This window comes from Vicugna pacos, chromosome 11 (assembly GCF_048564905.1).
Source record: "Vicugna pacos chromosome 11, VicPac4, whole genome shotgun sequence".
Taxonomy (NCBI): Eukaryota; Metazoa; Chordata; class Mammalia; order Artiodactyla; family Camelidae; genus Vicugna; species Vicugna pacos.
Window position 1 is genome coordinate 84,554,230 of NC_132997.1, and position 26,163 is coordinate 84,580,392.

General features: G+C 46.7%; 1 protein-coding gene across 3 annotated transcripts in view; it reads left to right on the forward strand.

Annotated features, from left to right (window-relative positions):
• RBM20 (RNA binding motif protein 20) overlaps window positions 1-26,163 on the forward strand; it is a 177,244-nt gene that overhangs the window by 65,818 nt on the left and 85,263 nt on the right. Inside the window, exon 1 of one of the 3 annotated variants that reach the window (XM_072971864.1) lies at window positions 9,971-10,020. The exons of the other annotated variants lie outside the window; for them this stretch is intronic. Within the exon in view, the coding sequence (XP_072827965.1) occupies window positions 10,007-10,020 (14 nt within the window). The 5' untranslated portion in view covers window positions 9,971-10,006. Of the gene's footprint in view, window positions 1-9,970; window positions 10,021-26,163 lie in introns of those variants that run through there. 3 annotated transcript variants of the gene reach the window in all.

Sequence of the window (26,163 nt, forward strand, 5' to 3'; positions counted from 1 at the left end):
AGGTCAGTGTTTGCATGTGTCTACCCATGTTTGGATCCATCCAGGCAGAGTCCTCCCAGCAGTAAATCATCGCTGCGCAGACCATGCGTTTGCACATGACCGAAGGGCAAATCAGCCAACTCTTCAGCAACCTCCCTAATTGGTGTCATCTTCAAAAATGCCCTGTGGCTTCCGACTCCAGTTTTGCTTGTGAAAGCGTCTCCCTGCTTCTCAGGAGACACCTTAATGTAGCCGGCTTTTGGCTCTCCCCACACCATCTCAGTTCACCAAGCTATAAAACGAAGACCTAAAAATAGGTGTGATAAGCAGATCACAGTGATTTATTCCAGAGCTCGCCAACCCACGGCACCTATAGCTCCAGTGCCCTGTACATCCTGAGACCTCAGATGTTGCGGAATGAGGCTTGCCGGGGCAGAGTCTCACCTCCCCTCCCAGTCAGGGAAGGGAGGGCTCCCCATTGGGCCCTGCCTCTCCCCCCAACCTCTGACCTTTGGTTAATTTTCTGGGAGAAGGACTGTCAGTTGTAGTTTGGAATAATGAAGTTAATTGTATTAGAAATGACTCTTTTGAAGGCAGCGTTTCTTCTCTTAGTTGCTATTAGTGTTTAAATGGTTGTTTGGTCAGATGATTTGACATGATTAATGGACAGAGTTATTTCAAGCATGATAGCAGGCATTTGAAAAATTAAGTTTTAATTACACAGGTCATATGTGAATACATTCTGCTTTTAAGATTTTAATTAAAACAGTACATACAAAGCTAGTGTCTTTTTTTGGGCACCACCTGCAATCTCAGATCCTGTCCCAGAATCAATCCTGTTATCACCAGAGGAAAGCCACCTCAAGCACTGTTCACAGAGGAGCCCCAGGGCCCGGGTTCCAGGGGCGACACTGCAACAGACCCACATAATAGACCCAGCCACCCTGTGAGGTAGGAGGTGGTTACCCTATGGTTAATAACAACTCTACTGAGGTAAGTAAGTCACATGCTGTGAAATTCACCCTCTTGAAGCTCGACATTCTCTGGGTTTGTGTGTGTGTGTGTATTCACTGAATTGTACGTCTATCACCACTGTCTCATTCTGGAACATTTTCATACCCAGAGGGACATTGCACATCTGCTGGCAGCCCCTCCCGGTTCCTGCCAGTACAACCTCTGTTCCCACGGGTTGCAGGCTGTTCCAGTTGAAACTGCTCAAAGCTGGGAGCTGCATCTCTGAGGTGGCTTTACAGCCGGTTGCCACCTCTTTGTTGAAGGAGGGAGAGTGTGAAATGCTTCTGGGCTGCCCTGCGGGAGGGCTTCCTCAGGGTGTCCTCAGCTCTGTTTCTGGGGCAGAAGAGGGGGTCACTGGATCACAGACTCACTTTATAGTTGTGAGTGGAGCGAAGGGTCAGTATTCAGACTGCCCAGTGTTCTTCCACTGAATCCTGGGCTTTTCGTCCCAGACAGTTGCGGTGCAGTGCCCAGTGGCGTCCCTGCAGCTGCCAGTGTGCTGGGTCATTCTGTCGCCCTGCCGGCAGCCTGGCACTTTGAGACCGAGAGAGTTGACATTCTTTTTTTGTAGCCAAAGCAGATATTTTTGCTGCGTGTGAATCATCTGAGGAGTGAGAATAGCAGGCAAGGAAGACAGGATCCTCATTATCACAGAAAAACATTTATCAGGCGCTGACTGCGGGCACCGGTTTACGATGGTGGTACCTGGAATCCCACCCCAGGAACCTGACCCATCGGACCTTGATCACACACTTAGCATGTGCTGGGTGTTCCGGGACTGAGGCCCAGTCTCCATCCTCAAGAAGTTTTAAGTCTTTGGGTTGGACAAACATCTGTGGACCACGGCGTTTCTGTAAGGTGCACTGTGATAGTGAGCTGCTGATAAAGTGACAGGCACGCCTCGTGAACTTGGCCCCTCACTGCCCTTTCCCTCCTGCTCAGCGGGATAATCATTCTCCCCCAGTTTAATTTACAGGAATGTCTTGAGAGTAAATGAGAATGTGCCAGCCCTGACTGTGCTTGTAGCTCTGACATGTTGGGGTCAGAGATCCCTTTAAAGAGCTGATGAAAGCTTTGGACTTTCACCTCAGAAAAATTACTCTGGGGCGCACACCCATATGATTTTGCAGACAATTTCAATTTCATGGTTTTTATGGACATCCTGAAACCCATCCATGGACTCCCACGGCGGCTGGTCATAACACCTGTTTCAGAGCTTATCACCTAAACGGTGTTTTTAAAATCCCAGATGGTAATTCATATTCCTGTTATTAAGAATACTGCTTCTCAGTCATTTCTATGTCAAAAACTTCTCTCCTTAAAAAAATCATTTGCTAAATGTTCCTTATGACTAGGGATTATTTAGATTCTTGAACCCCAAGGAGAAAGCAAAAACAAGGTAATGTGGTTGACCAGACTTTTCTCCTGTTCTGGTGTACTTGTATAAAATAAAACAGAAAACAGTGGCATAGGAGCACACTTTTAAAAAATATTCAAACAAAGCACATAACTCTGGATTTCAGGTACAACATCCTGTTTGGTTGTGTATTTTGGGGGCTACAGAGCCCACAGACCTGTTTTGTGGGTGACAGTGTTAAATCCACTGCTCTTGTAAACCTGATGCTGTGGCACAGAGCTGGGGTGGCGTGTGCGTAGGACGGCATTGGCCACGCCAGGCTTCCTGAGAGGCAGAGGCAGGATTGACAGGCACAGCTTGGTCTTGGTGCTGGGGGGGAATCTGCTGCGTGTGCAGCCTCCTTCCTGCCCCTCCCCGTGCTGGCAGGCGGCGGTGCCACCTTTGGCTGCCCCGTCTGCCCCCTCCTGCCGGAGTCCTCTCTCGCACACCCTCCTCTCTGCTCCCCTGACGCAGCCCCTCGACCGGCCTCCTGGTGGAATGTCCTGTCCTGGGAGACATTACATCACTGCTGCTGGGGCTCCTAGTCCTCAGGGCTGGTGTGACTCTGACCATGAAAGGGCTGAGGTTTGGGTTTCAGGGCTGCTGTGGTATCTCTCTGTCCTAGGTGGCATGTCTTGAGGTTGGAATGGTAAGGTCACAATACCACCCGGCATCTATATATGGCATAGTATTTTTTTTTCCTACCAAAGCACTTTCTGAGATCTCCCCTTATCCACCCACTGCACGGCCTGCTATTCAAAATGAGGCCCTCTGTTCACTGGTCCGCATCTCTCTGGGTGGACTAAGATGTGGTCTGGCAGATGGTGGCAGGACCACACGTGCCTGGGTGAGAGTTTCACTGGTGCTGTGGCTTAGTGATCAGCCCCAGGTTCCCCACCTGGATATGGGATCATGGGCAAGTGATGGCCTCCCTCGGCTACTTAGTCCCCTTGTCTGTGAGGTGGGAATAATAACACCTATTTCCTTGGTTTATGTGGGGATTAAATGACAAGGCGGAGGGACTGTGAAGTTCAGGGTCCCCGAGACCCTACCCTCACTTGTTGTTGTTGTCTACAACACTTTATTTATTTATGTATTTATTTATTTTTATTGAAGTACAGCCAGTTACAATGTGTCAGTTTTTGGTGCACAGCACAATGTCCCAGTCATGCATATACATACATATATTCATTTTCATATTCTTTTTCATTAAAGGTTATTACGAGATGTTGAGTATAGTTCCCTGTGCTATCCTACCCTCACTCTGACACCAGTTGCAAGTCTGAGTGTCCCCAAGACCATCATCACTTCTGATACCAACGGCAAATTCAGTGGTTTCCATGATCACCCTCAGGTGCTATACTTCATTAGGAAAGACTTAAAAAACTTATTGAAGAAAGAATACAGATTAAAATGAGCCCAGGGAAGAGGTACACAGGGCCGAGTCTAGGAGAATTCTATGCATGGAGCTCCTGATTGTCCTTTCCCACTGCAGACACAGTCAGGTGCCCTGCGCAGCTGACCTCAGTCTCCAGCCCGTCTGGAGGTCAGGCTGATACCACGTGGCTCAGAGCGCCCACATAAATCACATCGTTAGACTGTCTGGTGTGGCCCTAGGCGCCCAGGTAAACAGACACTCGTATCAGGCAGGACAGTCCGAGGGCTTTGGATCACCTCCCAGAACCAAGAGCAAGGCAAAGGCCAGACCTCTTTCTGTGAAGATGGATTTTTTGCTACACAGACCCAGTGCCTGGTATGCAGTAGACTTCAGGGAATTGCTCTCAGTTCTTATTTTTATGCCCCAGGGTCAAGGGGAGGGAGTGTGGCCTCCATTGTCCTCCTTTCTCCCTTCTCTTTAATTACGTTTGTTGTCTTGGGAGGGGGTCACTCACCTTGCCTGTTTGAAGTTAATGTGGGGTATGTTTTTGCAGATAATAAGGCCTCTTGTCCGTGTGGTGCTTTGAACCTCTCAGGTTCGCCTGTGCCTGTTTAAATCTCACAACGACTTGATGAGATGGGTAGACAGGTGTTATTATTCTGGTTTTACAGGTGAGGCAGTGACGTCATAGGTGGCTTGCTGAGTTGCCAGGACTCAGGACTGATAAGAGTGGCAGTCCTAGGTATCTGTCAGCTCCCTCTGTTGCTCCCCGGGGCCATGCCGCTCTGGCTTATGTTCTCAGCCTTGGACCAGACCCACCTGGGTTCAGATCTTGTCCCCGCCACATTCAGTCTCCGTGATCTTGGGCAGATTCCTTCACTGTTCCCTTTCCCTGTAGGATTGTTGTCAGAATCACGTGAGATCAAGCAGTAAAGGGGGGGCTCATAATACTGGCAGCTGACGTGGAGTGTTAGTCCCAGCTTCGCACTGTGACTCTGCTACTGTAACATGTAACATGTAAGCCGTTCTGCTAGGCGTGTAAGGAATTCAGAATGAGAAAATTCCTCGAATATAAAGAAGGTAGTTCATGGTGAATCATTCCTTCTTTTTAGATAATTGCCAAATAATTAGCTAAATAAATGATAAAACCATACTTGTTGCTTCCAAACCTCCCACCTTCTAGCCTTCAGCTAGTCTCTGCCTTCAGCTCCTGGCACTGGCCTCTCCTCTCTCCTGGGAAGCCTACATCTCCTCAGCCCAACTCTGTCCCAGTGGATGCTCACCCCCAACCCCATTTCATGCTTTCCTTTGAAGCCTAATCCAGTCATAGTTTCATCTTTCTTCGACAATTTGATTAATATCTGTCTCTCCTGCTGGGCCCTGAGCCCCTCGAGGGTGGAAACTGGGATGTGATCTCCCACATCCAGCATGATGCACTGCACGCTTTATAATCGTAACAGCAAGTGGGGCTGCGGTCTCTTCCTGCCTCCAGGGCTGGGTTCCCACTTTGGAGACACTGCCCTCACTGCCCTGGCTGCAGTGCCCACAGCCTCAGGGGGCCTACACCCCTCTATGCCCCTTGTTGGATGTTGGAATGCTCGCTGACCTCCTCTCTCTGGGGAATGTTGTCATTTCCTTTCCTTTTCGAGGAGTCCCAAGTGCCAGGTGCTCGTCTGTGCTGGCTCTTAGCTCTGCGTGCTGCCTGGGAGGAGTGGCGCCCTGGATGGGAGGCAGCAGCTAGGTGGTTGCTCGGACCACGTTGGACACGGTTTCCTAGGACTGGCTGCCTCTCGCTTGTGCATTAACATAGCAGCCTCCAGGCAAAGCCTCTACGGCTAAGATTTAAGAACATCCACGTGGTAGGCTCCCAGTTTTAACCTCATTAATCCTGTCTTGTCCACCCAATTCCCTTCCCTGGGTGTCTGACTCTGTAACACTCCCACCCCTTCTGCAAGTCCTCTGGCAGAAAGAACACCGTCCCGGTCTTGAGCGGACCTTCTCCAGCCTGGGAGGGGGAGACAGTGCTGGGCAGACTTTGGATTCAGACAGGGTGGGGTTCCCTTCTGGCTGTGCTGGTAATTCTGTGCCTTGAATAAGGTCTAAGCTGTTAGGACTTCGTCTGTAAAATTGCCCCGTCCATGCTGGCCCAAGGGCCATGTCAGCATATCCTCCTCTCCAAAGCTTATCAGGTGGGGTGGAGAGCTCCCTCTCCGGTCTTTCCTGAGCCAGGACCAAGAGCTCTGGGACCCTGTGCTCAGTTCCTACTTTCTCTTTCTTCTCTCCTTTTGCTATTTAACAACAATGCAAGGGCAGAATCGCGCGAAAGAGGCTGGCAGGCAGGGAAACAGGAGGAAAGGAGAAAGAAGGCATCCTTTTTAGTTTCTTCCTTCCTCCCCACACTTGCATTTCAAGTGCCAATCCCCCCGCCCATCCTGCTTTGGGTGGGCATGTGGGATACTGTCCCGATAAACCAGGATGCTAGAGCTGTTCTTTATGTTCGTGTAACATACGTGCTTGACGTTGAGCTGTTTCTAAGTATTCCAGTGTTTCATTCAATGACCAAGGTAATTTTAGGTGTGAAACTGTTTTGTTTTATCCTTGCTTAGTATGGAAGGTCATCCCTTCGTTACTCTGTGTGAGGCCAGTTCTCATATTCAGGGGCTGGTTATTATCTCTGTTGGAAAACAGCCAGGCTCCTTCCTCCTCTTCTCTCCCCTCCTCCATGCCTGTCCTCAGACTCAAACACAAAACAAACAAGCAAGCAACGAAGCTGCTAATCTCCCTGCTTTATTTCTTTTCCTGGAGGGAATGAAAGAAGGAAGAGGGGGGTATCTCATTTGATTTCTCGGTTAACAATAAAAGGATGGGATGAGTGCAGTGGTGGGGTAGGGAGGGAATTGAAACCATGTTTGGAATTTCAGCCGGAGCAGTGATGGCCTCTCCGTATTACCTTACACTTGTTCTCCAGGCCACAGATTCCCTCTGTCATATCCCATTATCTCTGAAAACTCCAGGAATCCACGCTTTTTTACTGAATTCATAAATCTGTTTTAGTTACAATTCTATCATTTTTATATGTGCTGTCACTCTGATCCTTAAAACGATATTTCAGCATCCCTTTATCTCACACGTTTGCAGGTAGTATTTTTCCCCCTTTGTTTTGCTGTCTAGGCTGGATGACCTCAGAATTTGCTGCGAATATGCTAATGAAGATAGAAATCTTTATGGTAAAAGAGGCTTCCAAGGGCAAAAGTTATCTTTATTTGTCCACCTCACATTACTTCCTTAGGGTTTGGACCTTCTGCAGGAATTTTTCTCAGTTTTTATACTGAGTAGAGTGTTCTCTTCAGCTGAGTTTGCAGAATGTAAGATTCAGGGTATAAATCTGGTCTTTTCTCACCCGGTGAATTCTCACTCATTGCACTTGGCGTTAGATGCCTCTTCATCTCACACGAAGATCGGTTCATCACATCTAGACCCATTTCTTGTCTCCTTAATCTTCCCACCTATTTTTTCCTAAAAGGACAGTATGTCTCAAAATACTGCCACTTTTGATGTGATAATGATCACACTTTATTTCTGATTCTGACAGTGCCCCCCCATCCGCTTCTGCCTTTTCTCCAAGGATTTTCTTTTATGTAGCAGCCTCCAGTATTTCTATATTGCAACTTTGTTTGCTTATTTTTTTTATTGGTTGTTATCTCTGCCTTTTCCTCTTCTCTCTGCTCTTCCCTTTCCAGTGTTGTTTGAGAAGTTAGCATCACCTTTCTTTCCCTGACCCACTGTTAGTCGTATTTCTTTCCAGATTCCTTTGTGCTTTCTTCTGCAAGAAATATTGCTCATGTTGACAGACATCTCTGCCCTTAGTTTCCTCTCTCAGATTTCTTTTAAGAATTTGGGGGAAGCTTTCATTTCTCCATCAGGTATAAACAGTGTCACTTACCCCACTGACCCTGACTTCTAACAAAGGTAACACTGGGTTTTCAAGGGCATGTGCAGTTCACTTTTGTCCTCAAGAATTGGGGGTCATTCTTTGGTAGGGTCTGAAATCAATCCCGAAATTTCTTTTCTTTCCCAAACTCCAGTTTTTCCATCCTGGGGCCGTGGGGCCTTCTGGGCTGAGTGTGAATCACTGACACTGTCCTTGCTGATTCCAGAGCATAAATCTGTGGGGAAGCTCACTTTTTTTCTTGCCCTGAGAAGACTGAGATGGTATTAAGGGTGAGGACCCGGTTTGGCCTTCTGAGTGTAGGAGAATTGAGAACTTTGCTGAAAACCTCTGGCTCTGCTGACCCCTGGAACCACCAGCAGCACCCAGCCCCCAGTACCTAGTTCCCCATAATAGGCCCCAGGAAACCCTAGGACACCTTCTCAGGCAGCAGAATTTGGCCTGAAATCAGTAATGACCAATCTCAGTTACCTGTATTATCAGGGCGGCTCACCAGACTCAGAAAACCTCCTTTCTTTTTTGTCAGTCTTTATGGAATCAATTCTCATGGATACCAAGATCCCTGCTGGACGTCCTACGTCCTACGTTCGTCAAGATTCTTTGCTCCCTTCCTGTCTCTGTCTTTGCATCATCAGCACTTAAAAAAACTGCAAGAGGGAAGCTGATGAGACAGGAGGGAAGGGGGCAGGGCACAAACATTAGAAGAATGACACAGCAGTTAGCACCCAGATGGTAGAAGATGCAACTCCCAGTAGACCTGGAGCCTCATTATGGGCTCACTGTAATATATTAGCATGACAAATGACACACCGGCAGGGGCCATGAAGGTTCTGAGGCTAACCATAAAAGGTCAGAAAGTGGGTGTGGCCCAATTTCTGGGAATCCCCAGCCCCTTCCCCAAAGTAGTTAGAATAATCCTTTCACTTGTTAACATATGAAGTTACCGAGCCCATAAAAACTACCAACCCCACACCTCGTGGAGGCTCCCTCTTCTGAGACGGCCCACGTTCTGTCTGTGCAGTGTGCATCTACTTTAATTGTAATGCCTTGTGGCCTCTCTGGCCTTCGGAGATGGCCTTGTCTGGCCTTGTCTATGGAGTGTGTATCTCTCTGAATATCTACCTTCACTCTACTGTGGCTCACTCTTGAATTCTATTGCGCACAAAGCCAAGGACCCTCACTTGGCAGGATGCATCCCAGGGGCTTGCCTGAGACCCCCATGTCTCCTGTGTCACTGGTAAGGCTCCAAAACGATGCACTGTTGACAAACAATGCCCTGTTGGCAAATGGAGTTCTTTTTGAAGTCACTCTTGGGACCTCTTTCCACCCTTCTAGCCCCAGAGCTTGGTTCATGGTGTCTCAGTCCTGACCATATTGTCCCACCCTTACATTTCTTCTAGGGCAGAATCAGTGACACCCCCCCACCCCCCTCGCCCTTTTCTGGGGATGCTTCTTATCTGGGGACGAGCAGAACTATGGCATGAAACCATGAAGCACAGAGCCAGGTGTACAGATGAGAGGATTGTCCGTATGGCTTCCAAATATCTACCCAGGTGTGTGTCTTTTGGAGGAGGCTACCTCTGGACGAATGCTCTCCAGAGAAAACAGAGGAGGCCAATGCTATGACATAGTAACCACAGGGTTACTATGAATAGAGTTGCCTGTGCACGGCAAGTTCTTTGGTGTGTGCGCCTTGATTAATGTCATGGTGCCTTGGTCCCTGGGGATCTTGTCTGGGGTTTCAATTTAGCCCAAGAAATACTGGTGTTGTTCTGGCTACACTTTGCCCAGACTTTTGTGACTCAGCACTTTCCAGCTCTCTGATGCCTGTGACTTTGCAGAATGAATAAGAGCTGCTCATTCAGCTACCTTCACTCTCATGTTGAAGATTATTAAGACAAGGTGATGGTTGTAATTTATACTCAGTAATTTGGTTTTCCCTTCTGGAGTGCTCTATCAAAAGAGTGGTCTCACCTGTGACTTCAACTAATCAGCTTGTGTGGTGTCTTGTCTTTTCAGTATACTTGAGAATATACCACATTCATTAGATTCATTCTTTCCCTTTTTTCATTAACACGCTTCCATTTTGATCACCACGATCCTCAGGGGCGGCTGGTTCAGCGAGAGGCAGATGGGGAAATGTGGTGATGACCGCTCCCTACGCACTGAGTGCTAACAGTGGGCTAAGCAAGTTTACCTGCAGGACCTCATTTAACCATCACCGTGGACCCTATGAGGAAGTGTTACTCTGCATTTTACAGATGAGGAGACAGAAACGGTTATCTGCCCGATGACACATGGCAAGTAAGTGGCCAAGCTAGGATTTTAACCTGAGCCCATCTGGCCTTAAAGGTGTGATCTTAACTGTCCCTAGAGAAATGTCTATTTGATGAATATAATAATCACACCAAGATATCTGAGGCCAGGGGAGAAAGTGGATTAAACTCTTTCACAGGCTGACCAAAGAGATAAAACATTTTAGAGATTTAGTATCATTTTTCTGGGAGAAGGGTGTCTTATTTTGACTTATCTGTCTGGCTCCTCCTCACTGCTGACTTGCTGGTGGAGTCATCCCCAAATAATTCAAATAACACCGCTTGGTTCAAACTTTTGTTTTGATACCTCCTCGTAAGCTGTGTTTCTATGCTGTTACTTGGCTCATATGGATTTGCGAAAAAATTAAGTTTCTGTTTTCTGTATGTATATTTTTCCAGTGAATAAAACTAAATTTATTATTTGAAAAAATTGCATGCACATGATAAAAATGCAAATGGTATAAAGGTATATATAATAATCAGTAAATCTCTCTTCTTTCGGAAACATTCTTTTTTATTTTGTTTCCCCCTCTTCAGTTTCTTGGGTCTCTTTCCAGAGATATTCCCAACTTATATGAATCTCTTTTTTAATGCAAAAAGGAACACGTGCACACTATTTAGCTGAGTTATTGAACTTGTTTTAACAATGTGTCTCTGAAGAGATTATTGCCTGTGAACACATAGAAAACCACCTTGTGCTCTTGTCTTATTTGAATCTCATTCCACTGTATGAATTACCATGATTTATTTGCACAGTCCCTTTTGATCTGGGTTGTTTCTAATAGTTTGCTGTTACTGACGGTGCCGCAGGAGGCATCCTGACACATATATTGTTACATGCATGTACGAGTCCACTGGAAGGATGCATCTCTGTAAGTAGGATTGCTGGGTGGAAAGTATATGAGTCTTTGTTTTGATAAAAAAATAACTATTCAGGGCAGGAGAGTGCCTTTCTGCCCCACTAGTCTGCCATCATCTCTAGATTTCATACCTTTTAGTTAAACACCTGCTACCACTCACAGAACCCAGGACACTGCCCCACAAACAAAACATATGTAAGCAAAGTTGCTAATTAACATGCATCTTAGTAGTTTAGAATATTTGCCCGAGATCGCCAGTTTTATGGCTTGAGCGTTCAGCCCAAGGAGTGAAAGGCTTAGGAGTTAACCACAAGCTCAAGCTATTAAAGATTCTGCACAATGTGTGTGTGTGTGTGTGTGTGTGTGTGTGTGGTTCTCTGGCACCAGCTGAGTGTTTTATAATTCAACTCAGTTCTGACACTATGACTTGGAGATAGTGTCAGATACCACAGGTGAAGAGCTTAGTCCCACAAGACTGTCCCCTCACCCTGCCCCCCACCTTCAGAGGCCAGGTTGTCACCTGTGCTTCTGACTGACCAGCTATAGATGGACGGTTTCACCAACCCCCTCCTTAGGTTCTTTTAATTTCCTAGCATGGCTCACAGAACTGAGAGAAACATCTTACTGTATCACTGGTTTATTATACAAGAAACAACCAGATGGAAGAGATGCATAGTGCAAGTTATGGAGAAAGGGTGAGGGGCTGCCATGCCCTCTCCAGGCTGTGCTCTCCGTGAATCTCCAGCCTGGAAGCTCTCCAAACGCTGTCCTTTTTGGATTTTTAAGGAGGCTTCATAACATAGGCCTGATTGATTTAATTGTTGGCCGTGGTGATCGAGTCAGCCTCCAGCCCCTCTCCCCTCCCGGGAGGTCCCAACCCTCCAATCACATGGCTGGTTCTCCTGGCAACTAGTCTCCATCCGTTTGTGCAGTCCACCAAAAGTCACCTCATTAGCGTAACAAAAGACACCTTTATCACTCTCAGCACGGGAAATTCTCAGAGTTTTAGGAGTTCTGTGCTAGGAACAGTGTGAAGACCAAATAAACATTTGTTATAAGTCACAATTACCACAGCTATGAAGAAACATTTTTTCCTGCCCTTTTGTCCTGACTGCTGATAAATAGAGCAGTGGGCAGACCTGTCCCTTCCCGGTGCCAGCTGGTCTGCCTCAGAGCACAAATGCATTTGCACAAAACATTCACACTTTCAGACCCGGAGACGATGAAACTCAGTCTTTTGGCAGCAAATACTAAATAACATGCATTTAGGATTACAAAGTCACAACTTCTTCATAACCATGGGCCTTGGGAAGAAGTTGCTTAAACCAAGAAGATCATAATGCATTTTTTATAAAAATTAACGAGATGAAAGTCCATCTTCCCAAATTACATTCTGTCACTTGCTTACTTCTCTACAATCTGGTTTGCACAAAATATACCCAGTTCGCACTGAATTCCATTACTTGCTCCTCTCCCAATCACACACTGTGTGTGTTTGTCAACACATTTACAGCTGTGTAGAAGAAAGTGTTGTGTTTTATTCTTTGCATTAAATTTCTTACATTTTTGGATTAGGTTGCTCAACAAATAATCTTGTTTCTAGTCTGTGTTTCTTGGGAGAGCAGGTTTAAACACTTACCCCCATCTTTAAAAAGGAAACAAAAGGAAGAGCCAATCCAGATGACAGAAGCAGAGAGGAGCACGGTGGCTGCAAGTACCTGCGTGAGCTGGGAGCACGGAAATACCAGCAGCCCTGAGGCTGTGCTCCTAAACCACTGAGACACCCTCGTGGCTTGTGGAGATCCAGTACCAGCTAACGAAGGAGTTGTCCTTCCTTCTTTTTCAGTAAGCTTTTTACCAAAGTATCACATACCTCCAGAAATAGTAAGTGAACATTTGATGCTTCTTCATGCACTGAACACATCCCTAAAAACCCATTTGCAGATCAAGAAACAGAATGTTACCAGCACCCCAGAACCCTTCCAGTCCATCCTTCTCTCCAAAGGTCATTAGTTTGTCTGATTTTGAATTTCACAGAATTGGAATTATACAGGGTGTTCTCTTTTGTGTCTTTCTTTTGCTCACTGTTATGTCTGTGCCATTCATCTCATTGTAGCAAGTAATGATACTTTGTTAATTTTGACTGCAATATAGTATTCCATTAAATGAGCATAGCACAGTCTATTTATTTTACTGTTCATAGATATTTAGGTTGTTCTAGTTTCTGGCTATTATAGGTAATGCTGTCACGACCATTTTTGTACATGCCTTTTGGAGAACATATGTACGCTTTTGTGCCAGGTGGTAGACTTGCTGGGTCTTTGGGAGTCTTAGTAGGGGCTATAGGATCAGATCTTGCCTATTACTAGACTCTCTGTGGTCATGCATGCTTTCATTCATTCATTCATTCATTCATGTGCTGGGCACTGTACAAGACATTAGAATATGGTAATGAAAAGAAACAGATGTGGTTTCTGCTCTGGTGCAGACATTAATCAAACACCAAGATGAGGAGGTGTAATTGCAACAGAGATAAGTGTTAAAGAGGAGAGAAGCAGGGACATGGGAAATGGATCTGGACTCAGAGAAGGAGTGGTACCTAAGGGAAGGGTTCCCTGAAGAATCGACACTAGCTGAGATTTGAAGGATGAAGAGGAGTAAGCCAGGGGATGGACGAAGTGTTCCACGCAGTTGGGGAAGCATGTGGGGCACATTCTTGAAGCTGAAGGGATGCCAGGGTCCCAGAGCAAAGAGCTGGGATCAGGGGGTAGAGAGAGTAGTGAGGTGGACATTGGGGCCAAGATGGGGGTTGCAGGCCTTTTCTTAGAACAGTAGGAAGCCATTGAGGTGTTTGAGAATGTGGTCGCATGATGCTGTAGGAACCAGGAGGAGCTCTCCCTTAATTCTTCTGTTCATCCTCCTGTGAAACAAGGTGGGGCTGGGCTGGCAGCACTGAGTGTAAGAATGACAGCTCTCAGAAGGGGCCATCGGCCACATGGATGACCTCTTGGGCTGATCTGCTCATCTGGACCAGGCATCCGGTAATGGCCCGTTTAGGTCTGTGTGGGCTTTATGTGCCACCCTGCGGACATCATCAAGACACCTTTTGTCATTCTTCTGTCTCTTACCTCTCCCACTGGTTTTTGTTTATTTGTGTGTTTTGTTCTGGTACTTTCCCCGTAAAAAAGGCAACTGACTTCCATCCTAAAACCCTCGTGTCACCTGTGACATGAAGAGCTCTTATAGCTCTCACCCGAATAAAGCCCTTCAACCTTACCTGGCCCCACACCCGACCTGCAGCATTCCTGCCCGGGCGAGGCTCCTTCCTGGCCCCAGCATTCCCAGAGTCTACCTTCCACCTTCCTTCCCAATGTTCCCCTTGCATAGAAGATGTCCCTGATTATTCATTTAACCTGTTCTTCACGTTACCTCTTCCACGGGGAGGTAACCTGATTACTTCCCAGTCAAAACTTACTTGCCCCTTTCCTATTTTTCACCACTCCTGTTGTTCCTGTGGACAGAGCAGTATGGCAACATTTCTTTGCATGGGTGGTTACTTGAATTTCCTAAGGGAGATTTGGAGAAAAAACCTATTTAATATTTTAACATAAATTCTGATGGTGACATAACTCCCACTTTTGTAATAGAGCCTGTAAGGAATTAAAAGCAGGCAGGTGTGCTTGTTTAGTGCTTCTCAGTGGGGTGGGCGGTGTTAGCCCCTATGTGTGGGGCATTACGGGAGCTGGAGGTGGAGAGGGTAGAGTCTGAAAAGATGCTGAAAATGCAGATGACAGCCGTATATGAGATACGACTACACACCCACCAGAATGTCTAAAATTTAGAAAGACTGACAATACCAAGCGTTGATAAGGATGTGGAGAAATTGGAAGCATCATTCCTTGGTGGTGAGATTGTAAAATGGTGCAGCCACTTTGGAAAACAGCCTTGCCAGTTTCTCAAGAGGTTACACACAGGTTTACCATATGGCCCAGCAGTTCTACCCCTAGGTGTGTCCCAAGAGAAAAGAAAACATATGTCCACACAAAGACTCATACATGAGTGTTCACAGTAGCATTATTCATAATAGCCCTGAAGTAAAAACAGCTCAAATGTATGTCAACTGATGAATGCATGAACACAATGCAGTCTGTCCATACACTGGAATATTATTTGGCCATAAAAAGAAATGAAGTATTCATACACACAGCTGAAACTCTCATATGCTGCCTGTGGGATGGTAAAATGTTCCAATTTTGAGACACAGATAGTGTGTACTGAAGTTAAATATGTGTCTACCCTCTAACCATGCTAGTCTACTGCTAGTCATAGATCAGGAGCACTGAGTATGTACGTCCACAGAAAGACTGTGCAAGGATGTTTATGGCAACTTTATTCATAATAGTTCCATTCTGGAAGCAACTTAGTGGTTTCCATCAACTGGCAAATGGATAAAGAAATTGTAGTATATTCATACGATGGAATACCACTCAGTAACGTAAAAGAACAGACTACTGGCACACACTTAATATGAATGAATCTCACCAATAGGTTAAATGGAAGAAGCCAGATACAAAAGAATATGTGTGACATAATTCTAGTGATAATGAAGTTCAAAATCAGGCAAAACTAACACTTGGTACTAGAAAAATGGTTACCTTGTTGGGGAGGAATAGACTGGGAGGGAGATATATGAGAGAACCTTTTGAGGGGCTGGAAATATTTTATATATCCTGATCTGCATGGTGGTTGGATGGATATATGTGTATGTTAACAACAACAAAGTGCACACAACCCTCTGTGCACTTTACAGTACATTTATTTATTTCATGATTAAAAAAACCAAATTTTATTCTATGAAAAATTTTAAATTATCTTTAAATATATATTTTAAACATTTAATTGAATTTAAAACATTTGAAAACCAATTTAAAAATTATATCCTAGTTGTCAGCTCCTGGAGACAGAGACCTTGTTCATCCCTGTCTGGGGGCCATTCCCAAGCGGACGGAAGGCTCCGCTCCTCGGCTGCGGTTTTCCTTCACGTCAGCAGAAATAAAATGGGGGCCAGGGGACCTTGCCCAGTCTCAGGAGGGCCACTGCAATCAGTCTGCTCTCCTCCCAAAGGAAGTAAATGGTGCCTCAGGGTCTTCAGACACAGCCTTCCCTGCAGGGAACCTGGTGAGGGGCTTGGTGCGACGTGGAGGGGCTGATCTGTGTGTCATTCTTCTGTGGAACTCAGGAGACCTGTGTTGGGAGCCCAGGCTGGCAGCACTGACTGGGTGGGAAGGGCCCATTTGCTGCAGCATTAGTGGCAGGTGTTTGAAATGTTCCCCAACTACTCAGAATCCTTCGGGGAGCTGGTACGGAACGGAAAGTGGGTGGGGCTTGTTGGTTTCCTTCCAGGAGGCTGCTGTTGCAGGGGGCTTTCTAGCTGGACAAGGGAAGTCAGAGGGGTGTCTTACTGTGTTGAGTGTCGGCTGGTCTCCTGGAACTGCTGTCTGCACACATCTGAGTGTCAGTGTAGCTGCTGCAGACCAGCTGAAGGCACTCGAAACCTTGCTTTGTTTTTAGGAAGGGGTTCGACTAGGAAACCAAGATACCTTTGCAAGAATCTGCAGTCTGGAAGGGTGTTTGTGTAACAAACAGTGATTGGGTGCCTTCTCCGTGTCAGCATATGCCTGGCGCTGTCCTAGACCCTGGACATTCTGAAGTGAACAAAAGAGACAGAATTCCCGTCTTCATGATGCTGCATTCATCTGCAGTCTTTTCTCAAAATAGGGTTGTTTCGTTGAGCTGCCTGATTTCTTAACACCTCAGAGAATTTTACATTAGGAAAAGTGCTCGTGTGTAGACATAAGGAAGAAAGAAGGCAGGGAAGAAATTTGGGAAGCCTTCCATATAGAGCTCAATCTGAGGACTGATCTGGTTGGGGGAGGCAGAATGGAGGGTGAAAGAACTTCAACATCAGTTTGAACCTCAGGCGGGAGCGGGGGTGGGGGGGCGACTTCCTGGAGGGATGACTTTAGGCACCTTTGATCTGTGAAACGTTAAAATAATCCCCTCTGGCAGGATTGTTGTGAAGACGAACTGAGATTTCATAGGTCAAGGCTCTGGCTTGAACATTGGTAGGGGGCTGTCTTGGCCATCAAGGTACGAGGCTTCCCAAGCGCACCCCGCACAGCAGCAAGAAAGCCTCTCGCAGCGGGCCCACCTATTCTGGGTGTTCTCAGCCCCGGCTGGGCGGTCGCCCCTGCTCCCTGCCCTGGTGCCAGACCTGCTGCAGCCTTCCCTGATCCCCAGCAATGCAGACTTGTCTGGGAACTCAGGCGCTAAAGCAGCTTGGCATTTCCGGCCAACTGCTGAGCTGAGACAGGTTCATGGTCAATGCCTGGCCAAGGAGGAAGTCTGGTCGGAGGCCCCAGGGCTGCTCGCCTCAGAGTTCTGGAAAGATGGCTGTTCAGGATTTTTATAAAATCGGCTGCTTGGGTGTGTGTTTGGTGGCCTTGGCTGTGGGTTGGGTGGGGTACTGTTGACTCTGGAAAGTTGGGACGCTTTTGTTTCTAATGGACTTGCTTAGTGTAGGTCACCAGGCTTGTGTGGTGGAGAGAAAATGGAATTTTTTTTTGAGGTTGGGTGTTTTGGCACCAGCCAGACCTGAATGGCTCGGTAGACCTGGGCCCCTGCGTTAGTACCAGCTGGTGTGCGTGCTTCATGGATGAGGGAGGGTCTGGGAAGAGAAGGTTGGCCAAGTCCAGCTGGAGAGGGAGGCCTCAGGGGAGCTGGTGGGAGCCCAGGGCGGGGAGCTGCCTTCTTCAGAGCCAGGCTACGGACCCGCCAGAGAGAAGAGCCCACTTTCCCTCCTGTCTACCCACAGCTTCCTCTCCCGTGGGACATGGGGCATATCGGGGAGGGGGCGCAATTTGTGGCCACCTTGACCTCCACTGGGAATGTGCTGGGGGCGCCTTCCTGGGTTAAGGTGACTTGGTTTCTTCACCTTCTTCCAGGAGACAGGGCTCAGCAGACGCGCAGGACATCCACGAGAGCTCCTGTGAGTCCAGAGAGAGGGCTCAGAAGCGAGCTGCAGCCTCAGCGATCCTGCGTGTTGGGCGCTTCTGCCCAGGGTAACGCGCAGCTCCTGTATCTGGGGCCCAGGTCCCTCCCTGCCTTACTGCCTGTCTTTGTCTTTTCCTCTGATTCTGTGGGGTTCAGCAGGGCTTCCCTTCACTTCCTGACCATTCAAGACGGCAGACCCCTCCAGGTGGGCTGTGCTCCCCTCGGCAGCTCCCCACACTTCTTGTCTTCCGCCCCGCTCTGCACGCTCTTTGTCTTTGCCTTCTGTTCCATTTTTTCTCTGTGGCCTCTTCTCCCCCGCTCCCCATGCCAGAGGCTCCTGTGGATGAGCTGAAAAGCACACGTTAAATTTTTTTAATTGAAATAAATTTGACATGTAACGCTGTGTAAACCTAAGGTACACAACATGTTAATTTGATGCATTTATATGTTGTGATATCATGACCACAGTAGTGATAGTTAGCACCTCTATCACGTTACGTAAACTATCCTTTCCTTTTAGTGGTTGGAATCACTAAGTCCTAGTCTCTCAGCAAGTTAATGATTATAATACAGTATTATTGTCTATTTTCACTGTACTGCTTATTAGATCTCTGGAGATTACTTACCACTCACTGCGAGTTTGTACCTTTGCACAACAGTTGTCCTATCCCCTCAACCCCAGCCACCATTTTACTCTCTGTTTTTATGAGTTTGGATTCTTTAGATTCCACATATAAGTGATACCATATAGTACTTACTTTCTCTGTCTGACTAATCTCTCACTTAACATAATGTGCTCAAGGTCCATCCATGTTGTAAATGGCAGGATGTCCTTTCTTATGGCTGAATAGTATTCACATATGTATATACCACTATGTATATCACATCTTTTTCCATTCATCCATTGATGAGTACTTCTTAAAATTTTTTTTTGTAAAAGCTTTGTTGAAATATTCATTTCCATATGAATTTTAAGTTCAGCCTGTCAATTTCTACAAAGAAGCCAACTGGGCTTCTAAAATGATTGTGTTGAATCTGTTCACATTGGTGGGTACTTAGGTTAGTGGGTACCTGTTCTTGGCTATTGTGAAAAATGCTGCAGTGAACATGGGAGTGCAGAATCTCTTCACTACCCTGCTTCCATTTCCTTTGAGTATGCACCCAGAAGCGGATTGTTGGATCATATAAGCACAGGTATTTAAGATACCTTATAGTGGTTACGAATGAGAAGAAACTGCCTGCAGAGGTACCGCAGGAAGCATAAATATTAAGGAAATACAGGTCTCCGGCTCTGTCATTTTCCCAAGCTTCTGATTTGGGAATCCAGGGACCTCCGGCCATTTTCATACTATATGCCCTGGCGCCAGAAACTCCATGTGTCTGAATCTGAACTCATCCTCCTCTTGCCCCGGCTCCTCCTGTTCTGTACGACACCACCCCTGATTTGGAAAGCCAGAGATCTGTAAGTCATCCTGGACTCTTCCTTTATCTCATCTCTGCCCCTACCCTCCATGTCCAGTCATCAGGTTCTGCCAGCTTTTTGTCTTCAATTTTTATGAATCTATCTCCTCAACAGGACCCCTGGACCTTGGTCTGGAGGGTGGGGCCTGGGTCAGTTCCCTCGCAGTGTGTGCTCTCCTGGACATTTTCTGGAGCTGTTAAGGCAAGCTCACTGAGTCTCTCAACCTCCAGTGGGGAAAAAGAATCTCCCTTTTACACATCATTAAGTCAAGGCTCAGAGGGGTTCCGTGGCTTGCTGGAAGGCGTGAGGGTGTCAATGAACTAACTGGGCTTTCAACTTCTCGTTAGCTTTGCTTCCAGGTTTTTCCGTCTTCCTACCTTCTCATGGTCTGCAGACCCAGAGTCTACACAGAGCCACACAGACACCCGCACACCCCTACCTACGTGCACACTCTCAATGCCTGCATTGGCCCTTTGCTGTCTTTTTATTAGGTGTTCCTTATTGGAAGAAATAGCTTCCCTTCACCAGAGAGATTTATTAGTGATCCAGATCTCCAACAATGGGAGCTCCAGACCCCTTTCAATTTGGAGGAAAATAGAACAGGATGATTAAGAACACAGGACCAGGACAGTGTCACATATCCTGGGTGTGAATTCCAGCTCCTCCACCTGCTAGCTGTGTGACTTTGGGCAAGTTACTTCACCTCTCTGAGCCTCACAGATCTCATCCATAGAGGAGGAAATGCTATTAGAAGTACAAGGAGAATTAAATGGTGTAGCACCTATCGAGCCCTTAGCCCAGTGCCTGAGACACGGCAGACTTGCAGGATGCCAGTGGTTCCTGTGGTCCTGATGCACTTCACCCGGAGCCCGCGAGGATGGCATTCCAGACCCTTAGATCCTCTTGTGAGGAGGAAGCGGCAGGGAAACTGTAGTCTCCGCAGCCACTAGCCGATGCTTATTATTGGGATGGCAGGGATGGCTACCAATGTGATGAGAATATAAGGTGATGTGAAATATAAAGAACTTGGAGGAAAGTTATTAACTTTGAACATTATTTTTCAAAACGTGGTCCTAGACCAGCAGCAGCGTCACCTGGGAACCTGGTAGAGTGCAAGTTCTCGGACCTTACTCCAGACTTGCAGACACACAAAGTCTAGGGGTGGATGTGGGCAATATCGTGCTTTAACACACCCTCCAGGTGATTCTGAAGCCTGCTGAAGTTTGTTAGCCATGCTTTAGAATTAAAACCAGTCTGTTACTTCATTTCAAATAAGTTTAGATGTGCACATAGCAATTGAGGAAGAAATCTAAAGATACTTTTACTTGTACAAAGAAGAGAAAAAGTTTCTGGCAAAGGTGGTGAGTCCATCTGGATCCTTTGCTGGTCTCATGGTGAAACACAGTGGCTGGCATGTGGACCAGAGAAGCCATGGTCGGAACGCTGAACAGTGGCCTCAACCTCACCTCTTCCCAGTGCCAACAAGAGAAGTTCTTTGTGCTTCGTGGGTGTACCAGCATCCGTCTCCTGCATCCTGTCTGTCATTGTCATTGTTGTTGGGGTCAGTGGTGTGAGCAGCTGCTCTGTTGTAGTCCCTCTGCCTTCTCATCCTTGTTCCTCCTGAGCAAACCCCAGCGGTGATGCAGAATATCTCAAAATAGTCACATTTTAAAAGTATCTCCCACCCAGTTCAGCAAAATATCCCCATCTAGTGGCAGGGGGCTGTCTGAGCACCCATGAGTGTAGCTTCGCCTTGGCGGACTCAGCCTGCATGTACCTGTTACAGAGCAAATATCACAATGCTGTCTGTGGAAGAAAAGACCCTCCTAATACAGCATCGGCAAGAAAGGGGCCATAAGGAATGGAGCATTATTTCCTCTAACTCCTGTGTTGCTTCTGCTGCTTCCTGCTTCTCTGAAGCCGGCACATCACCCTTTTGTACTTTCTCTGGGTGTCGCGAATCTTAGACTAGTTGTTCTCGTTGTCGTCTTCCTCTTCTGTCAGCGTTCTTCTCCCCCAAATCTCGGAGCTGAGATTTTTCTCTGCCTGGATTTTCTTCTATTTTATTAGAGCTGATTATTTCTTTCTTACTTTCTTTTGTATCTTCTCCCTCTCTTGGAAAGCCTCTCTGTACCTTTTCCCCCTCACCCCATTTGAGATATTCCCAGACTCCTTTGGGATGTGGAAGAACATCTTATCTCGGTAGGATCAGTAGCAGCCCTGGGCAGGCCTGTCAGAGCTGGGGCCCCGGGAGGGGAGGCTCTGGGGGTTATCTGGGTGCTGGGGCTGGTCTGTGGGGTGACAGGGGGTTAGCCCATAACTCTCACAGTTGGCGTTGGAGCTCAGAGCCTTGGGTGTCCTCACGTTCCAGAGCCTCCTTAATGACTCCAGCTGTTGGTAATAAACGAGGATGTTCCTTTCCCAAAATCATTCCTTAAAGCTGTAAAAACAGCAGTGATAGCTGCTGTATATCGAGGGTCCATTAGGTTCTAGGTAGCTCATGGGTTCTCAGACTTTAGCAGGCATCAGAATCCCTAGAGGGCGTATTCAAAGACGGATTGCTGGGCTTGCCCAGAGTTTCTGACTCAGTAAGTCTTGGGTGGGGCCCCAGAAGTTTCAGTTCTGCCAGGTGCACAGGTGATGCTGATGTTCCTGGGCCAGGGACCCCACTCTGAAAGCCATAGCCCTGGCTCATCTGACAGGTGCTCAAGGGGTTAACTGTATCCTCACAGTACTCTCTAAATTAGGAAAAAGCACCCCATTTTACAGACAAGGAAACAAAGGCAATGAGAGAGAACAACTTGCTGCAAGTCATGGATTGCGAGCAGCAGAGCTCGGGTTTGAACCCGCAGCCCTGGTAGCCACTGCCCACCATCGAGCCGTCCTGGATCTCACGGGCTGCGTGGGCTGTGGAGGTGCTCGGGGTCTCTTCCAGGTTGTTTAAGAACCTGACACCCGGAAGAGCCCTGGGCCCTCAGCCCAGCCCCCCATGGTTCAGGGAGCGGCCCGCGTTTCTCCAGGGTTTCTCCTGTGGCTGAGATCTTGACTCAGCCAAGTGCTCTGTCCTTTATCCCAAGTAGTTTAATGCTTTTAATTTAACTATTCATTGAGATTCTTCTTTGAGAAGAGTCCATGGAGGCCCACAGGGAATCATGTCATCTCTGCTTTGATGGCCTTTGGCCATCTTTCATGGCAGAGCTGGAATTGCACAGGATGGAAGAGTCAGAGACCTTGATACTGCTCTGGGGGTGGGAGAGGCAGGAGCACTGTGGTAGAGAAATGTATGGATGGCAGGAGATAATCTGGTTATCTTCTCAGTTGTAAAGCCTTTTTTCTAGCCCACAGCACCCCCATGGCAAGTCCTAAGCCGGTTTGCTGTCATTCTTCCCATTCTGTGCTCCACATCCCAGGGTGCTGACCCTGCAGGCAGCATCTCCTAGGTGTCTACTGGGTTTGACCAGTGCCAGTCGCCGGTGGGAGATTGGAGGGTGGAGGAAGGGAGGTGCCCGGGCATTTCTGCTCCTCCTTCTCCGTGGCTGATGGCATCTTTGGCAGTGACTGACTGTCTCCCAGGGCTCTATACACTGTCTCCTGTCCCCACCATCTTTTGTTTGCCTTCTCACCTGTATAACAAATTCTCTTTGTTCAAAATACTTGAAGTGGTTTCTCTTTTCCTGATTGGATCCTGACAAATACATGCATCTTACCACCCCCCAGTCCCTGCCCAGATAGTTGCTCCTCTGTTCTAACCGAACACACACCACAGTGTTGTGATGATGTGTTTGCATACGTGTCTTCTCCAGTAGCCGGGATCTTCTTAAGGGGATGCATCATATCTAATTCAGTGCCAAGTCTTTAGTGTTTCCCCAGTAGTTATTACTTGTGACATGCTCAGTTAATGTTTGATGAATGAATGAATGATTAACACGTGGCAGGGCCCAAAAATGCATAAAATCAAAGTATGCAACATTCAAAATTTGTACAGTAGTCAAGATTCATCATGTGGAAATACTGATGTATGTTGCTCCCCTCAATTTAAAATCACAAAATAAGCGTTAAGCTTGTAGCCCAGAATACATATTTTTAAAACATAAATTTGAGGCTGTGTTAGTTATCAACTGATATTTTACAAGCTGCCCCACAATTTAGTGGCTTAACACGACAATTTACTGTTTCTCATGATTCCGTGGGTTAGTACCCGAGGATTGAGTTGGCTTCACCCAGTCTTGCCTGGGCTCACTACACTTGGTAGTGGTTTGGCTGGGGCTGCCTGGTCTTGGGTGGCCTCACTCACATGTCTGGGGCCTTAGAAGAAATGGCTGGGATAGTTTGTCCTCTCCCTTTCCATGTGGAGCCTCAGCCTCAAGGAGGCTAGCCCAGGCTTGTTCAACAAGCAGCCGTGTTCCAAGAGGGGGAGGTGGGAAGCCCTGGGGCCTCTTGAGGCAGAGGCTTAGAAGTCAAGCAGCATCACTTGCTGTGTGGCCTATTCCAAAGCAAGTCACCAGCCCAGATCCGAGAGATAGACTCCACCTCTTTGAAGTCTTGAAAGGGCTTCAGAGAATTTGTGGCCATATTTAATCTACAGTAAAGTAATTCTCATTACAAAACATTCCTTATTAGAATATTCAGTGACTTAAGAACAGCTTCTTGGAGGAGATTTAAAAGAGGATTCAGTAACTCAAGGTCCCCAGAGAGCGACCCTTTGTCACTGATTTTTTTAGTTCTTTGTCTGACCACCAGGTGGCAGCATTGCTAAGTCAACCTGGAGTATTTCAAGGTCAGTACCAAATTCCACGTGGGCATGCTGTTAAAGCTGAAGGATTCCTGTGATTCCGCGTTGGGGGATCAGGGCTGGGTGGTGCTGATCACAGAGGAGTCTTGGGATGAGGACTGTAATGGGCATTGGCTGCCCCTCTGGAAAGGGACATGTCTCTTGTGTTTTCCTTATTCTTATAGAACTGTGATGGAAATAAAGATCAGTGAAGCCTCTTTACCTCCTGGGAGGGGAGATTCTGCAAATGTAAACAAATGAAACACTGCAGATATCCCATCACAATAGACACAATCACAAAGAAGTATTGTTTGTAAAGTTTTTGTACTCATGAGCTACCTATCAAAATTACAGTGTATTGATTTCATTACAGTGTTGTAAATTATTCTACACCAGTGCCTTCTCTGTCCTCTACCATCATCAAGTTTACCATTTTGTAAACTTAAAAGCAACAGTGTATGCAAAAACCAGGGACATCTGATTAAGTTCTGTAGTCTGGTTCGTCATATTGTGCCAGTGTCAGGTCCTGGTTTTGATAATGCAATACAGTTACATAAGCTGTTACCACTGGGGGAAGGTGAGTAATAGGGACATAGACCTCTCTGTGCTATTTTTGCCACTTCTTGTGAGCCTATAATTATTTCAGAATAGAAAGTGAAAAATATCCTCTCTATAAATAACCCCCACCTGCTTGTGTATTACTGGTATTTGCATTATTGGTTGAGAGAAGATAGTTGAGCCTTGATTTTAAAAGAAGTTCTTTTTTTTTTTTATTGTTCTGCCAGAGTAGCACCCTCTCCTCCCTCTTCAGATCCACTGCCACTTCCTCAGTGCCCAGGCGACCCAGAGCCCCTGCTAGACCAGCTGACCAGCTGTGCAGAGGAGCTGGCGCCAAGGGCATGGAGGTGCTGCTACCTCCCTTCCTCCCCGCTGGACTCAGGTCCAGTTCCAGGTGCCTCCTACATCCAGGGCTCTGCCTTTTAATAAGCACTTTCCGTTTACGATCATAATGGTGTCTTACAATGCTCTTCCAGGAGAGGAACTCACAGGAAGGCACTTTTAGTCCTAGAGTCAGGAAAACTAACTCTTAGGGATAAGGGACTTGCCCAAGTTCATAAATAACTGATGAACCCAAGGCTAGCATGCGTGTCTTGACCTTTAACCTAGATTTTCCTTGCCAATTTCTAAATAGGGTAAAAAGAGACAAAACTTTTTCAAGTGGAGTAATAAAACTTGTTTTGAAGTTTCCGTGTTTAAACACTAAGCCATTATTTCACATGTTTTTATTTATTGGCTTGCTCTGTAAAAATACACCCTATGATGTTCACACATTGTTTGAAGTAGAGAAATGGAACTTTCTCTTATGAATAAGTGGAGAAAGTGGTGTTAACTTTTTTTTTTCCCACCAACGAGAAGACAATAGGTAGCTATTGGCTTAGTAGTTCTGTGGCAAAATGGTATTTCCTGAGATTGAATCCATGGCGAAAGGAGACTGTGGTTCTTAGCTGAGCAAAGAACATGGGAATGATTCTGTTAAAATGCAAGTCAAAACTCTGAAAAATATAATAGCACCCAGCATGCTTGTCAGTGGCCTCCACACCAGGGAAGTCAGTAAGCCGGGTGAGAAGGCTGTACCATGGGTCCGGCTCTCAAAGACCTCGTGGTCCAGCTGTGGAGACCAGACCAGCGTGCGTGAAGCTGCCAGAGAGTAACACGGAGCAATGATGCTTTTGTGCTGCGATGGATACCACCGGCGATTCTGGAAATGAGGACTCCTGAGGCCTAGGTCACCGAGAGGAGGCTTCAGGGAGAATGCCCTAACTTGGGCTGGATGTGGAGAGTCACCTTAAAATTGACTCTTAAAATTGCAGTGAAAAACTGGGCTCTTAAAAATCAACTCTTCTAATCATACTTACTAACTGTGTGTCCCCAGAATAATCATCTTTTCAGCCTCAGGTTTGTTATTTTTTTTTTATTGAAGTATAG